The 17,347-nt window shown below is 37.9% G+C and overlaps 1 protein-coding gene across 3 annotated transcripts in view; it reads right to left on the minus strand.

Annotated features, from left to right (window-relative positions):
* Nucleotides 1–2: 2 nt before the first annotated feature.
* The window catches only part of tiam2a (TIAM Rac1 associated GEF 2a), a 128,176-nt gene continuing 110,831 nt past the window's right edge, over nucleotides 3–17,347 (minus strand). For all 3 annotated transcript variants that reach the window (XM_089120069.1, XM_039650975.2, XM_039650976.2), the window contains exons 17-28: nucleotides 14,870–15,058; nucleotides 10,742–10,810; nucleotides 10,038–10,163; nucleotides 7,654–7,762; nucleotides 6,532–6,711; nucleotides 4,537–4,655; nucleotides 4,315–4,423; nucleotides 3,935–3,993; nucleotides 3,538–3,634; nucleotides 3,352–3,433; nucleotides 3,111–3,268; nucleotides 3–1,385 (exon numbers count right to left, since the gene is read on the minus strand). In XM_089120069.1, coding sequence (XP_088976195.1) covers nucleotides 784–1,385; nucleotides 3,111–3,268; nucleotides 3,352–3,433; nucleotides 3,538–3,634; nucleotides 3,935–3,993; nucleotides 4,315–4,423; nucleotides 4,537–4,655; nucleotides 6,532–6,711; nucleotides 7,654–7,762; nucleotides 10,038–10,163; nucleotides 10,742–10,810; nucleotides 14,870–15,058 — 1,899 coding nt within the window. In that variant the 3' untranslated portion in view covers nucleotides 3–783. The remainder of the gene's footprint in view (nucleotides 1,386–3,110; nucleotides 3,269–3,351; nucleotides 3,434–3,537; nucleotides 3,635–3,934; nucleotides 3,994–4,314; nucleotides 4,424–4,536; nucleotides 4,656–6,531; nucleotides 6,712–7,653; nucleotides 7,763–10,037; nucleotides 10,164–10,741; nucleotides 10,811–14,869; nucleotides 15,059–17,347) is intronic.

Genomic DNA, 17,347 nt, shown 5'->3' on the forward strand with positions numbered 1-17,347 from the left:
AATAACAATCAGACACCCTTTATTATAGGTTTTGACTGTGAAGTGTCAAACGTATATAAACTGTTCAAATTAAGTCACAGTAATCCATGAAAAAACAATATTTACACATTTGTACATTCTAGAAAAAGTACAACTGCAGGCTTTATTTTCGAGGAACATTTCCATCATAGCACATTTAAATGCCTGAGTGAATGTTTACAGCTGACCACTTTGTTAAAACAAAGGAGAAATTATCGTTAAACCATCAATCTCCTGACAGATTCTTAAACCAACCTTTTAGATCCCTATTAAAATTAATTTTATATTTATAAAAACTTGCTAATAAATAAAACAATTTTATACAAAGCAAATCCATGATAAAATCCAATGCTTGTATTTAAAGCAAGAAATGTATGTATGTATAGCCCAAAACACAAGGCAAAATCAAAAACGAAAACCTGACAGAATTCGGTTCTGTAGTTGGATAGCTCTTAATATGTGTGTGGGGGAAAAACACACATGCCTTTGCCCTTCTGATACACCATAACCAAGACCAGTAATTTGGTTCTCTGGTGCAAAGGAGTTCAGTACATTAGTGCTATGAATCATGGAAAATTACTCGATGCTTAATGCCATTTTTAATAAAGGTCTGTCAAACTGTGGCTCCACAATAGAAAAAGACTCTGAATTGACTGGCCTTCAGGTGCTTCCCTAAATTGTCTGATAACTTTGGAAAGGCATGGGCTTTTTGGGCATTGTGGCTCCACATCAGATCAAGGTGTTGAACACGTGCTAATCTTTGTTCTACGAAGCTGTTGCGTTCTTTGCCTCTGCGGTGTTGTCATAGAAGAAATCCTCGTTGACCACAGAGGTCAGGCTCTGCACGCTGAACTCCTTCTCCAGCAGTGAGTTAAGATCCACACTATTCGCCATCAGCTCGGCCTGGCTGTCCAACGATTGGCTGTGTCGACGCATGTTCACTAGGTCCGCCTGCCTGCGTCTAAGGCTACCCGTGCCTCTGCCAGACTTACGCTTGACCGCGCCAAAGTGAGCTTGCTTTATAGAAGACCGTCTTTCAGGAGAGTCCACTTCTGCGCTCTCCGGCTGCACACGGGGCGCAGGAGTCTGGGAGTCCTCGGCCACCCGAAGCCTGCAGAACTGGGCCTCGATGGCACTGGGGTCGAGCCACTCCTGCTGGTCGACGTTCTCGTGGTCCTCATCACTGATGATGCTGCTGGATTCCTTGAGGTCGCTCTGCGGATCCAGAGGAGCGCTGGCACTGCTGGTGTTTCCACTGCTCACACTGGCGGAATCTGAATCTGCTAGAGACGGCCTCAATGGATCATTGTTGGGGTTGGGACTGTCATTTATAGGCAGTTTAGAGAGCCAAAATCCTCGAGAAGAACCTGTGGTGCACACACAAACACAATTGTGGATCTTAGAGGTAGAATACATGTTTATAAATATCAAAGGTCAAATATGGTCAATACACCACACTTTGACATTTCAGAGCAGAGGTTTTCCATTCTTGTCCAGGATACCACCCACATTTTGTATGTCTCTCTTATCCGACACAGTTTCAGCTCATTAGGTGAGAGCTCCATGAATTGAACTTGTGCTGCGTCCCAGTTCGCATAATATCCATCCTAAATAGCATTTGAAATTATAATTAGTGTCCCAAAGCATAGTATGTTGAAATGAGTATTTTTAAAGATAACCAGACTGTCTATTTTTTCCGGTTAGAATCCGAAGTGTGAGCGGACGTTTAGATAAAGGGGTTTGAGTGATTCATAATCCGTATCTAACTTGACAAAAATATATTTATTCAATGTGATCCACATTACGTTATAATTAACCTGCAACAGCATTGAGAACTTTTATAGTGATATTTTTGGTCTTTAACTTTTAATTGCATCAATATGCAAATTGCAAATACTCGAAGAGAGTTGAGAATCAATGTGTTACAGCACTTCTCTCCGATATAGAAAGAGATTAAATTAAATCGATTTAATTGTGGCAAGATGATTGACAGCTATAGGCATCCTGTCAGCGTTTTAACTGCCCTCTAACAGAGTTATCTGTTAAAGACACAATTATGATGCATGTCCCAAAGCTTGCTTATGTGTTTCTGCTACACATTCAAAAATATGTACTTCTTCACAAAAACAGTACATGCTTTTAAAGGCATAGTAAATTGAGACACAGCATGAGTGTGTCAGAAAAGAGAGACATACAAAATGTTCAGAGCGGTGGGTCTCCAGGACCAGGACTGAAAACCACTGCTTTAAAGTGAATTGACCCTACGACAGCCCAAATTGCCACACAGTTGCTGTCCATCGAATATATGTTTCCTTTCAATACTACAGTAGTTATCCAGAATGGCGACTTAGTGAAGTTTTGTTCATTCTGTTCCCGAAATTAGGCAGTAATCTCGAAAAATGCAAGCGTTTGATCAGACAATTTAGAGATTTTTTTCTCCATCAAATTAAAGTGTGTGTGTTTAGGCCATCATATATGTGGATTATTTGGTTTTATTTTAAAATAAAATAAACAGGAGCATGCTGAATGGACTCTGGTGTGAAGCTTTGGTTTCAACATCGGGTTGTTCTGACAGTAATAAAGTAGTATGATATTTAAGTATCAATGATATGACATGGAGCTGTGACAAAGTCAACTTTATTTTAAGAAAAATGAACAAAAACACGAAATTTATCCTTGTTTGCATCTCCAGTACTCATTTTTCTGTGTTAATGAGACTTGAATTTCTCCATTTTCTCGTCTTCTACCATATTTTTGTTTGTTTTTCAACATAACATGATACAAAAGCTGGTCCTTTCTAATTTATGATAAACTATCATGTACAATATCGAACAAGCCAACTTGCAACATCCTTTTGTTTGACAGACAGCATTGCGACCCATAAAAGTTAACCACTTTAGTTAAGTGAACCGCTATGACCATGGTTATGTATTTTAATCAAAGTTCAAAGTCAGCTTGTGATGTAGTCATTTTTTACCAACGGTCAACAGACTTTGAAGTCTTGCCTCAAGATTATAGCGATGGATCTGTAATGTGCAGCTTTAACACTTCCACATCATCAGACATGTGAGTAAAGGGGAGGTCACACTGACCTAGCTTAGCAGAAGCTGGCAACGTTTTCCGAAGGGGGGTGAGCCTCTTTTTGCAGACTCTCTCAGAATGCTGCTCGACTCTTTGCATGTTTCGACGCAAGTTCTCCCGCAGGATGGAACGCATCACCCTGATGATGATGACTTTGCACTCTGGAGTGCTGCAAGTGAGAGAAAAATGTCAAATGTTAAGCTCTGTATGGAATAAGCTAAGTTTATAAATGAGCAAGTAGATCATTCTTACCTGCTACACAGCTGGAACACCGTCTCCGGCCTGCCCTCTCTCTGGGATTTGGTGTGGATCAGCTCCCAGACGCAGTCTGTGTCTTCAGACCGAATTAAAATGCAAGGTTTGTTATTTGTACATTTAAAAATAACTGTTAATTATTACTGTCTCTATGAGCTCAAACAAGCCAGACGTGTCTGTTACCTGCAGTATTGCCCAGTCTGACCTGTAGTGCTGACAGGGGGATGAGCCAACGAAACTTGAATGGATCCTGATCTCCATGGGCGGATCTTGAAGTTGGCTGGCAAACAAAGGATGCATATGAAATTAAAGGAATGTATATTTGTTTAAAAAAAAAAACTGCACTATACGAATGTATAAAGTCCACAACTCCAAATCAGCAAACACCATTTATAAAAAAGCAATCTGCAAAACCATTTTGTTCCAAAATCTGTATTTTATATATGTCAAAAGGACTGCTCATATTTATTATTTAGTATTGTTTTCTAAACTTGTCACAGTATAATGCATGAAAAACAAATGACAAATTGACGGGACATTAAGGAGCTGCGAGTGTAGACGAGGTGAAAACAAGACTCACCATCTTCTTTCTCACTTTGTTGTTCTCCCTGTACAGCAGTATCACAGCTCTCTTAAAAACTAAAGATAAGATAAATCAGATAAATCAGAAGATAGATCAGAGTCAAGCGGATATGTTAATTTTAGAAAACGACAGAATTCTTTGTCTTTGAGGCTACAGACCGTCTGCCAAAACAAGCCCAACATACTTTCACAAGGATATAAAAAGCTTCAAGACGAGTGTTGTATGGCACAAGAACTATCCCATATATTATGCCTCAGAATATTTAAGAAGTAGATTTATGCATTTGTTGTAAAACTACTAACATATTAAGTTATAAAACGTTTATTTTGGCACAACTAAGAATGTAATGGTTTCGTGGGAAAATAGCAAAGCCTCACCAAAAACAGTCAGCTCAGGGTCCTTTTTCATACGGCCCAGTGATGGGAACGGGTTGAGCCAAATCACAGAGGAATGCATGAGGAACTGTCCCATAGAAATCTCTGTGACCTGGGAGAAAAAGAGGAAGATAACTGAAGATAAGTCAAGTCAAGTCAGGGTATTACCTTCAAATAAATCAGGGTATTATATATATGCCCTGGTCACTATATATGCGTCTGTACCTCTTTCTCAGCGCCACTTTGCTCTGATACCAGCTGGTCAAATACTGCACCATAGTCTTCGTAGATCTTCTGCATCTCATTTATGTGGCTTGCAACTTTCTCCATTTCCTTAAGTGCCTCTGTAATAATAATAATAATAATAATAAACTGTCTTAAGATACATTCATACTGGGCTTTGATTCCAGAAAACTGAGTTTGCACCAAAATGTTCACTGCAGTTTTAGGTAGATGCTCAACTCATGATACAATAGTATTGTGATACTCCAAAACATATGGAAAAGAGTTGAACTGTTGAATAAAATGCAACATTTGATTTTACATTGTGTGTGTAAGTGAATAGGCTCGGACTTTGAACCCAATGCACAGGACAATAATGACACCAGAATAAAAATATTGATTCAGCAGCTGAAATTACAGAATTAGTTTAGACGAATATGTTTGCACACTGACTAGACATATTTAAAATAATGTAGGCCACTTTTTACTGGAAACATCAGACATTTGGCATTATCAGGACCCACAAATATTCCACAATTGCATTATTATACATTATATTCATCATTATATATAGTAGTACTGACACTGCAATTCTGAAAACTTGAATCTCTCACAGTAATTTTAATTTTAGGTGAATTATACACAATTCATATTGTCACTATTCACGATGCATATTGTTGCATTTTTATATCGCGATATTTTGTGACATGATATATATATATATATATTTTTTATTTTTTTATTTTTTTATTTCAGGCAATAGCACAAAAGTACAAGGCAGACAAATGTTTGTTAAGTCATACAGTGCAAAAAGAAACAAGAAACACAAAAAAAACAACAACAAAAAAACACAACAAACAAAACAAATCGAATTCTGCCTGAAAGGGAGTGGGAAGAAGAAAACTTATTTAATCCCACCCCAGTTCACCACTTGGTGATTAATACATTAAGCTTCATGTTTACTTTGGTCACGGATTGTTTACATAGGTTGTATCATGGTGGCGTTACCACAGCCACAAGAATTTATTATAACAACATTACCAAACAATTTAAGAGGAATAAACAATACCAACAATGGTAATGAACAATATACCAATGATGGTAATGGACAATATACCAACAATGGTAATGGACAATGTACCAACGATGGTAATGAAACATTGAGCACATGTTAACATTGTAAGACAGAGTACAACATCAATATAAATTAAAAATCCTCATCTCTGTATTTTAACCAGACCCTATGTTTATATGACAATTTAAATTGATGGATATTTTGACATTGCTTTTGTTGTAAGTCCAGTTTGTTCCAGAGTTTCACTCCGCATACAGACACACAATAATGTAGTTCGGGCTCTTGGTAACGAAAAATATCCAAAGCCTCTCAAGTTATGAGCTCGCACAGGAATTTGAAAAAAACGTTGCAAGTTAGGCGGTAATAAGTTGTTAAATGCTTTATACAGGACTATTGTTGTATTATATTTTACGAGATCATCAAGTTTTAACAAATTTGACTGCTTAAACAGCTTATGAGTATGTTCTAAGTAACCAACCTTATGAATGACCCTCATGGCTCTTTTCTGTAATATAATCAGAGGATTTATTGTGTTCTGATAATTATTTCCCCACACTTCAACACAATACATAAGGTATGGTAGTACCAAAGTGCAGTATAGGGTACGGAGTGCATTTTTATCAAGGTATAGTTTTGCTTTGTTTATAATTGAGAGGCTTTTGGAGATTTTTCTTTTAATGTGTCTGATATGGGGCTTCCAAGACAATTTACTGTCGATTATTTTGCTGAAAATATTGTTATTGTCATCATCTTGTAATGGGAATGCCCATTATAATCCCAGAATTTGTTTTGTCTTACCCATTCATGCTATTTTGAACAATTCCCACACTGGCCACTGGCGCTTTCATCGCATGAAAAGGGCAGCTCAGAGACTCTCAAAACTCAACCCACCCACTAAAACTGAAGCAGCCCATGTGACGTACCTGTGAGGTGGTAGTGTTCCTCACTGTCCGTGTCCGTCAGAGACACCAGCTCGCGGAGCAGCAGGGGGTATTTCAGCACTCTCTGCACTGGTTTGATGAGGTAGGACTCCAGTGTGGTCGAGTGCTGCTTGGTGGGATTCTTTGCATTGAGGAACTCCTTAAAGCATCGATCTGTTTTGGCTGGAGAGAAAAGACAAATCATAAATTCCAGCGCCACCCCCTGAGGAGATAGATAGTGTTTTCTGGATGGGCGCTGCAGGTAAAATGCACACAGGGCAGAGAAGTCCCTCCACAAGGAGGCAGCACAGGCTCCCTGGCACCTCATTAAAAACACTGCAGTATAAATGCAACACTGCAGACAATGAACAATACCAAGGTGAGACTACATTGTGCACGTCACGAAGCCTTTTGACCTGTCTTGGCGGGAGTTTGTGAGGGGAGTTAACACCACGACAGCACGCAGAATGATAAATGTGGTTCAAATCAAGAGCTATTAGAGCAGTAATTGAGGCACTCCTCGCCCCAGATGGATTGACACTTCAGGGAGCAATTGGCAGGCAATTAACACGACGACACAAAAAAGTCGTTTTCATTTTGCAAACGGAAACCTTGGCACAACAGAAGCAGTGTGTGAGAATATATAATTACCAGTACCGCTGACAGACATTGCCACACACACTCCTGTTGTCGCGCCTGCGTTTCATGTCCTCACCCAGCAGTGGTTAAAACAGTGCGTGTTGTGTTTTATAGCCATTACAGTGCAATTTCTGTGGCTGCTCTGAGGATTGCTCTCATCTTGTAATGGGATGAATTAAAAAGGAGGCCATGGTACAGTTTTCCACTTTAAATGTGGGCAGGGCAGCCTCTCATTCATTTCTTACTGGGCAGACTGCCCGAGATGGAGAACCAGGCTAATGTTGCACGCATAAATTAAGTTCAACATTTATAGACGCTAATCATTAATACTCTGTAGATTATGATGAGAAGATAAACCAACAAAGGCTCAAAACATCCCAGAAGAGCGACGCAGATTGCATTCAGTTGGATAAATTCTTCTATATTTAATAGAAATATTGTATTGCTCACAGTCACAGATGAAGCGAGTTAGGAGTTATGCTGTACCTCGTTCCAGAACCTTCTGCACTTTAATGTGGTTGGCGCAAAAGCCGCTGTAAAGTTTGAAGTGCTCTGCGTAATACAGGAACGAACCACCCAGTGAGAAGAGCAGCTTCTAGAAAGAAAGAAAGACAGCATTGAAATCAAGAGAGTCTTTCGCTGAAGTCAGAAATACTTTAAAGGGATACTTCTGGATTTAGCATTAAGCTTTGTATTATTAGAAAACCTGTAGTATTTTCGAATTACCATGCTTTCCACCCTCTTATCCCACTGAGACGAGAGATTTATGTATTTTATGAAAAAAATCCTCCGATGACGCAAAAATCATCATTTTGCGTCATTTGTGGCCAGAGGCTGAAGACTACAGTCAGTAGTAGGGGCTGTCCCGCATGCAGACCCATCACGGAGACTCACTAGTAGACTCTAGACTTGTTGTTTAACTACTGCGTTCTGTTACGGTAGGCGTGGCCTCCTAGGGCAGCGAAGCAAGTGCATTCTGGGAGTTCATCCACATAAGCCAAAACTACATTTTCTGGCTTTTCTCAGTCCAGAAAGCTCCAAATTCAAAAACAAATTTTTTTCTACACAAATGACCCATTTTATATACGCATTCATCTTTCCAGAGGTGAAGTATCCCTTTAAGTAACAGTTTTAATGTTACCCATCCCACAAGTCACTCCAAACCTCTTTGATTTTCTTCCATGAAGCACAAGAGTGGCATGCGAAGCCATGAGTTGCCACATTTTGTGACTAAATCAATAAACCCTTTTGTGTTCCATGGAAGAAGAAAAAACTTTTTCAGAATTAAAAAAAGGGCGATCAATTGTTTTAAATGAGTAGTTCACTTAAAAAAAAGCTTTTGCTGATAATTTACTCACCCCCATCTCATCCAAGATGTCCACGTCTTTCTTTCTTCAGTCGAAAAGAAATTAAGGTTTTTGATGAAAACATTCCAGGATTTTCTCCATATAATGGACCCCATTGGGAACCAAACAGTTCAAGGTCCAAAGTTTCAGTACAGCTTCAAAGGGCTTTAAACGACACCAGACGATGAATAAGGGTCTAATCTAGGACCCTTCGAGCAGTGGTGGAGGAAGTACTGAATCTCAGTACTTAAGTAAAAGTACAAATAACCAGATAAATATTTACTTTAGTAAAAGTAGAAGTAACACAATGACAACCATACTTAAGTAAAAAGTAAAAAGTACTTTATTTTAAATGTACTTTAAGTATTAAAAGTAAAAGTACTTGCATAACAATTTATTATCTTAATGTCTATTTTCTATATTAATAACACATTTAATTCTAACTCATTCAACCTAATACTCCTATAATGATGTTCAATAATGATGGAAAAAAAATGTCACCATTTCTGAAACAAGCTTGCAATTAGGCAATATCATGCTTATCCTTACTATATGTTAATATCTATGTTTGGCAGTAAACGCGATTAATTTATGGTGTAATTCTGAACCTCTTGGCTTGCCATAATCCTAACCAAACGTATATTACACACGGTGTGTTTCCTATGCACGTAAAAACAAATTTTCGCGAACGAGTTGCATGATAAACACACTGCGTGCGAGACGCATTTAGTGTGACCGGGTTGATATACTGTATCTATGGCAACCAAACGTCACTGGTGAGACAAACGTGCAACGAACGGATGGTCAGATTACGTTTTGTCAGGGGAAAAACTGATCAGAAAATGTAATGAAAATGTAACAGAAGTTGTAGAAATGTAGTGGAGTAGAAAGTATAATAATTGCTGCAAAATGTAACGAAGTAAAAGTAAAAAGTATGCACTATTTATTGTACTTAAGTAAAGTAAAGATACGTGAAAAATGTACTTAAGTAAAGTAACAAAGTATTTGTACTTCGTTACATTCCACCACTGCCTTCGAGTCATGACTTGAAAAAAGATTTGTTCATTTTGATGAACAAGTTTGAACAGGAGAGTCACGAACGCGCATCACAGAACAGGGCAAGGCGAGCATTTGTTTGCTTATAAAACTTAAACTTTGTTATTTATTTTTTAAATGACCGATCGTTTCGCTAGATAAGACCCTTATTCATCGTCTGGTGTCGTTTAAAGCCCTTTGAAGCTGCACTGAAACTCTCATTTGGACCTTGAACCGTTTGGTTCCCATTTAAGTCCATTATATGGAGAAAATCCTGAAATGTTTTAATCAAAAACCTTAATTTCTTTTTGACTGAATAAAGAAAGACATGGACATCTTGGGGTTGAGTAAATTATCAGCAAAAGTTTTTTTGAAAGTGAACTAGTCCTTTAACAAAAAAAAAATGTTATTCCCAAAACAGGGAGCTCTACTAAAATGCTCATAAATTACAGACGAGAGTATGAGGAAAGCCATGTTTGGCATGTCCACCTTGAATTGCACAGGGGTCTCGAACGTGTGGAAGTTGGGGGAGGAGCTGATCTTTTCCTCCAGGGTCTGCAGGAAAACTTTCTGGAAGTCCAGCATTTCTGGAAGGCTGCCAAAAAGACTTTCCATCTGGGGGAAAGGAAACCCTCAACCATTAAACAGAACTTTCAATATTTCGATTGAAATGAAAACAGCATGCAAGCAAGGGATTTCAGTGTGCAAAGCTGTTTAACAAAACCTTTAAAATAAAAGCGAAAATTACATAACAGGGTACAAATGTAGTACTTCACAGAAAATGGACTCTGCAGATTTCCTTAGCATAGACTTTCTAACACTGGCCTCTTTCTAAATTGTTATTGCCACCCACATTGTCACAAGTAACTTAAAAACCAGTGCTAAAGCCACTTTCTGTTTAGTACTCGTCTAATATGTGCGAGGGCATGCTCCAGCGTACATTAACAGGGCTTTAATATGGCCCACTTCTCTGCACATATTGACTGATCTTTCCTTAGGGACATCCTGAGCCGAGTCAGGGTCATATCCAGTTCACTGGGCGGCAGTCTGAAAACTGCCAAGTTAAACGTGCGAGTCTTTGACATCAGTCACAGAGGGGAAAGCTTGTGGCAAATGAAGCAAGATGGATCACTGTGCTATCTGTTATCTGACAACTAATCTTGCATCTATCCCCAGTATGGGTTTAGCTTTACCTCGTCTTGGGTGAGAAAGGTCTCCTTTTGTAGGGGCTTCAGGTAAATTTCAAACAGGCAGTTCAGGTCCTTTATAGAAGAAACAGAGGAGAATAAGACATCCCGAGCACTCTTTGAATTAGCTTTCACATCATCAGAATTGTTTTTACAACATTATATCCAGCTGTAATATAGTATCCTCATACTGTCAGTTCATAAATTTAAGGACTGAAAAAAAAAAAAGATGTTAGGAATAGAGATGTGCCCGAGCTTGAATGCCTTATTAATGAATAACATAATCTTTTTTTGGCAGACCCATTCACTCGTGTTTGCTGGCTAACAGGTGAGCCAAGGATAGCATAGCAATATATTACACATAAACCTCTAAAATCACTATGCAATAATAAATGTGAGGTGAACGAATGTAAACTTTATAAATGATACGAGCAGAGCGAGATCGCAAATAAAATTGTCGTGTTGCCTGGGCTCTGACAAGAGTGATACATCAACAAAACTACATCATACACATTTTCTACTATTTGATATCATACAAGGTTTAACACATTTAAATGGCATATGATACACAAATGAGTGAAACTAGCAGAGCATGATCACAAATCAAATTTCCTTTGTGTGTTTTAGAAATCAGAGATTTCACAAGAGTGATGAACGAAAATACTACATACACATTTTTTAATACTTGATATGTTTATTTAAATGTTTTAAATCTTTAATGATATATCTCAGTTGAGTGTGTAATGACTCCAACCCCTACCGAAGTAACATTTTTAGTGTTGCAATGAAATTATTCTTTTTTTACTGAAACTGAAATCAAAGTTTTCATTTAGCTTAATGATGACCAAAAATAAATGTTTATTTAATAATTTATCAACCACATCATTCATTTATACCATGGTCTGTCTGAATACTCGATTTAATCACAGTTTCTATCAATAACACATTTATTAATTAACTTAATTATTAATGCACTGCTTTGCACACACAGACGTACCAAAAATAACGTCTGTTTTTACCCTCAGTTAAATACTGCGCTGAAAAAACATCAATAACAGCTTTAACTTGTCAATGCTGGCAAATGAGCATGGTATAAGCAGGATAATCCACAGCTAGCTGTGCATTAAACAATTTGAATGCACAACCATTATGCTTTGCCTCTAGCCTGGCTAATGCAAGACCACGTATCATTGAGAATGAGACATGATCTGGAAACCACATGTTCATTTTCTCATATTTGAGGCATTGTCAATGTCAATGTCAATGTCACATTTATTTGTATAGCACATTTCCAAGGCCTAGGCCTACCAAAGTACTTCACAGTTAAAAACACAAAACAATAAACACAGACTGATACACTAAAACACAATAAGTAAATGAAGAGTTCAGATGCAAAAGCCTCTAAATGCCATTTGAAATTTTCTTCTTTAATGATGATTTTTATCAAACTTGTATATTTAAGTTCAGTAATTTCACTTAAATTACAATTAATAGGTAATTATCATTGCAATTTAAGTGAAATCACTGAACTTAAATATACAAGCTTGATAAAAATGATCATTTTAGAAGAAAATTTCAAATGGCACTTGGAACTCACAATGGAACTCTTCAAATAAATAAATAAATAACAAATACTAAGAAATAGAATACAACATAGAGCAAGGCGGCTCCCCTGTGCCAAACGCTAATTCAAATTGGTTTACGAATGCCCAGACGAGGCATTGGTTTACGAATGCCCAGAGCTGTATTATTGGGTGCTACGAATGACTATCAAATGTGCCTGTACATAACTCATAGCCAATTGTTTCAATAATACCAGATGACGTATGTAGAGCGACAGAAAATTAGACAAGGAAGAAGATGATGGGTCAGAGATTTAGGAGATTTATGTATACACAAAGGCTGAATCAAAAGGTAACCGCATCCGCTGCCAAGATGGATCCATAGATATAAACAAACTGCTTCGGTGTGTCGCATGTACGTCGTCATCGTCTTGCCACTCCCTCCCCGTTCTGTGATTGGTTCCCTATCTCGCGAAAATTTATTATCTCGCGAAAATTTGGTTCATGGTGTCCAGGCTGCCCATCAGCGTGAATAAAATACTTTGCCTCCACGCCGTGCACTAAAATCGTTTAATGCACAGCTTGCCATGTATTATCCCCTACATACTTAATAAATCAACCAAAATCAAATCAACTCTCAAATAAAGACTGAATTGTCTATACACATTTCAAATATGCCAACTCTTTGAGTACTTTTAGCATATTATTGAATGTGTTCATGTATTTTGGTCTTGACAGACTAGACTAGCTACTCTGCTGCTGCAGAGCAAATACAGACTTGCTACTGCTAAGAGATACACAGGTGCACTGCTGAGAGCATGTAAGATACTGTTGCTGCTGCATAAATACACATACTGTATATAGATCCCATAGCAGATCTAGGCAGGTGGAGCTGGGGGAAGTGGAGGGTTTAGAGGAAGTCCTTTTTGAAATCTCATTGGCAGAGGCCGATCAACTTGAGGTAAACATTTTAATCTAGCTTCATGCATTCCTTTTAATCAAAAACTGAATTTGTGTAAGTTCAATAAAAAAAGCAACATTTTGAGTAAAAAGCTGAGAAAATCGCGTTTCGAGTCCAACACCCCTAATGCTTGAACAGTCCAATTGCTTGTCCTGGGTCGACATTTCATTCAAAAGCATTAGACAGATTTGATTTATATGCTTTTAAATGTTGATTATCACGTTATTTTACATATGAATCTGCTCATATATAAGATATCTGCTGTGTCTCAGTTCGCCTACTTGTACTAAGCCCTAAAAGTGTGAAGAAAAAGTATATAATTTTTAGTGTGTAGTAAAAAGTAGACAAGCTTTGGGACATACTATCACGTCTTTAACGATTGCTCTCTGTCGCATCCTGACACAGTTAAAATCCTCTAAAATCAGAGAGAAATGCAGTAGCACGTTGATCTGCAGTCGCTGGTCTCTCATGCGGATCCACTCTTCGAAAATCCACTGGGAATAGTAGGCTAGATCATCCGGGGACTTCTGGTATACTCTTTTGCTGAAAAGTGTGTCCCAAAATAAGTGTATCAACATATCATTCTAATCTCACATACAATTATATGGATAATATGATAATATGGACTTTGAGACTCATGAAAAGCTTGTTTCTGCAGTGCTTCTTCTTCACCTGTGTTTTGATCAGAAGATTCAGTACTCTTTTCAAAGATCCCTAAAAGATCCTTCCATATAAAAGTAAAAACAAAGAAAGCCGTGAAAAGGAAGATATAATTGTTCGTGTGTGCTCTATCACACATCACATTAAAGAGGTTCAAAATGAAATTGTTTGAAATTTATTATAAAACTGACAGAATTTGAAAGCTCAGATTTTGTTTTATTTTAAAAGTAATTAAATGTGATGGTTTAAAGCAAAGCCATTAATCAGGAAGATTTCTGTCACAGATACAGTAGGTATCACAGATACAGCCAAAGTCTGTCCCTGAAAGCTCCCGAGCCTGTGCCATGTGTGGCGGCAATGTTATGGCATCGGCAGGCTGTCGGTGCATCACCCACAACATTCTCATTAGGCTGATTTATAGCAGTCTGCCAGTACCGATGCAGCATATCATAGACAAATAGCTCCAGCGCAGGACCCCCCCCCACACACACACACACATACACAACAAATCACAGACCGCTGGAATAATCAGACACCTATTAACCATGTAGAGCACATTACAACAGAACACTTTTAATGCCATCTAAAGGTTCACTATGAACATCAGCAGTGTACAATGTGCATATGGTCATTTATGTTTAGCCAGTCTGAGTATTACTGAGGAAACAGATAAGAGGGGAGGCTCTTTTCAGTTAATTAATAGGCGGTCCTTCGGGACTCTATTCATCAAACGTGTTTTGCTCCAACAGCCATTTCACCTCATAGGGTCTATCATTAATTTGAGGTGTGACTTCCAGATCAACATAGTGCCGGATAAATCTGTGAAGTGGTTCCGTTTTATTAATGAAGTCAAAGTATCGTACAGATAACTAAGTGGATTTCTACTCGACGTGAGTGATCATTTCTTTATGCTGAACTATGTTAATAGGGGATTAGAGGGTCAGTTCTCACCTTTACATAAGATTTTTCTGTGTCTACTAATTCCTGGATGACCTTTCGCAGTCTCTCTGTGGCAGACATGTGACGCGGACAGGGCCTGAGCATGGGGACCTCTGGCCCCGATTGCTCCTCCTGGCCCTCCATCAGACCCCCAGAGCCTTCCTGGAAGGAGTTGTACAGCGAACACACTGTATCCACACTCTGCAGGAGACACAATTAAGATAACATTAAATTAGATACCAATGTCAACAAATCAAATATTTAGGAAAACACACACACAAACAAATTTTTTTTTTTTTGCTTTTTTGGATTTTATTTAAATAAGACAGAAATTATGAGAGAGGGGAGAGAGAGGGATTAAGAGGGATGAAATTAAGAGAGAGGGGCATTGGAACGGGAAAGGACCTCGAGACTTGAATTTGGGTGGCATGAAGTGCAACCCCACTGTATGTCGGAGTATTGCCCACACGGCTATGGCTCTGATCTTTGAAACAACTTTCACCTACCAATTCAGTCAAAGACAGTTGACAATTAACATACAGTTTGGATTGGCGGTGCGGGTCTGTCGTGGGGAACATGCAGCCTAGCATGGATAAGAGCAGGGAGAGCAGCCATAAACAGAACTGAAGCAACACTAATGATATCTGCAATACATTTATGTTTTTGATGACAATTACTTTAAGGATTAAATCCTGACTGTGGACAAGAGAAGCACCTGGGGATGGTGGAGAGTCATACTGGGGATACTGTGGAAGTCAAATGGGGTATATCAACTGTTTGGTTACTGACATTCCTTTAAAATATCTTCCATTGTGTTTAGCAAGAAATTAGTTTAAAAGGTTTAAAACAACTTGAGGGTGAGTAAATGATGACCGAATTTTCATTTTGAAGTGAACTATCCCTTTAAGTATTAGTACAGCAGCAGCAGTAATAGCGGAGGGTGAGAATTAAAATAGTAATGAAATATAATAAAAATATAAAACCAAAACAAACTTCCATTTTGTCCCATTTAGCTTTCATACCAATATTGTTTCAATATTATTGGTTTGTACATGTTCCTGTTTTCCCTCTGCCCACGAAAAAATACCCAGTCTGTTTTTGATAAATAACAGTTAAATTGAATTGTTATTCTGAATCCACACCTCTCCTCTGCGTTTTAAAGAAAGAGATAATCCAAAAGACATTTACCTACTGGCAAATCACCTGGGGCCTGATGTATAAACGTTGCGTACGCACAAAATGGGCATAGAAATATGTGTACGCATTTTTCCACGTTTATAAAAAATAAACTTGGCGTAAATAAGTGCGCACCGTAAGGATGCTCTTGACCATGCGTACGCACTCTTTTAGAAGAGTATGTGTTTTGGCGACACCGATGGTGAGCTGGAGTCAAATGTCTTTTTGCTTACTATTAGACAGAGAATCTAAAGAAAATTATACATCTACAGAAATATAATTCAAAAATAATTTCACAAACCTATATCATCACTTGAAGCAAAGATCCATCCCTTCTTAAATGACCGCGCCAGCACGCGCGTTGGGTCGTTTAGTGAAACTGACGCACATATAGGCTAATCTAACGGCAGATGGAGTCGTTCATCTCATCTTCATCATGAGTCCAAATCATAAATAGAGTGCATGTTCTCAATAACAGTTTAAATAGATAAAAGAATAATTTAAACTATGTACTTCTGATATAAACGTTTAGATTATGCCATTCTCATTAATGGAGTTAAACACTTAAACTAGCCTACATGAAATCATTACTGAGAAGTTAAAAAAAAATTATATTCAATAAATAGAAATAGACATATTTGTTGTGGATGCAATGCTTTTGAACACTTTTATTCTGGCGTGCTGTGTTTTAATGTTTTAACTAGAGATCATTTCTAATCATGATAATAGCAGATTGTCTGAGAAAATTGTTTGGTGCAAATAATGCACAACCATGCCTATCTGTTTCCATTAAAACATAAATCAATTAAAAATACTATTTGGCCAGTGGAAAAGATTGAGAAAAACTTTCACTGAAATGTATTTAACACTATTTGATTTATAATGCTATAGGCTACTAAAAAAAAATTATGTTTGTAATGTGACGGCACATCCACATTTCATATTTTCCTAACGTCTTGTACCGTTAAACTTGGTATCACGTGGATGAATAATCATATGCAAATGATATGCAGATGAGGATATGCATATTTAAACTAGGCGTTGTAATCTCCATATATGGTTATTTCAGGGAGGAGACGCACGTGCGCACAATCTTCTGCTGACTGGGATTTATAAAGTGAATTCTGCGCAGCTTCTGGCGTACGAACGGTTTTATAAAACTGAAAACTTTTGTGCGCACGCAAATTCTGCCTTATGTGCGTACACACACTTTAAGGATGAAATCTACGCAAAGTTTTATACATGAGGCCCCTGCTGTTTGCAGGCTAACTTGGCTAACGCCTTAATTTATTTCTACAATCAATTATATACATA

The sequence above is a fragment of the Pimephales promelas genome, chromosome 15 (genome assembly GCF_988280905.1).
Source record: "Pimephales promelas chromosome 15, fPimPro1.hap1.1, whole genome shotgun sequence".
Lineage (NCBI taxonomy): Eukaryota > Metazoa > Chordata > Actinopteri > Cypriniformes > Leuciscidae > Pimephales > Pimephales promelas.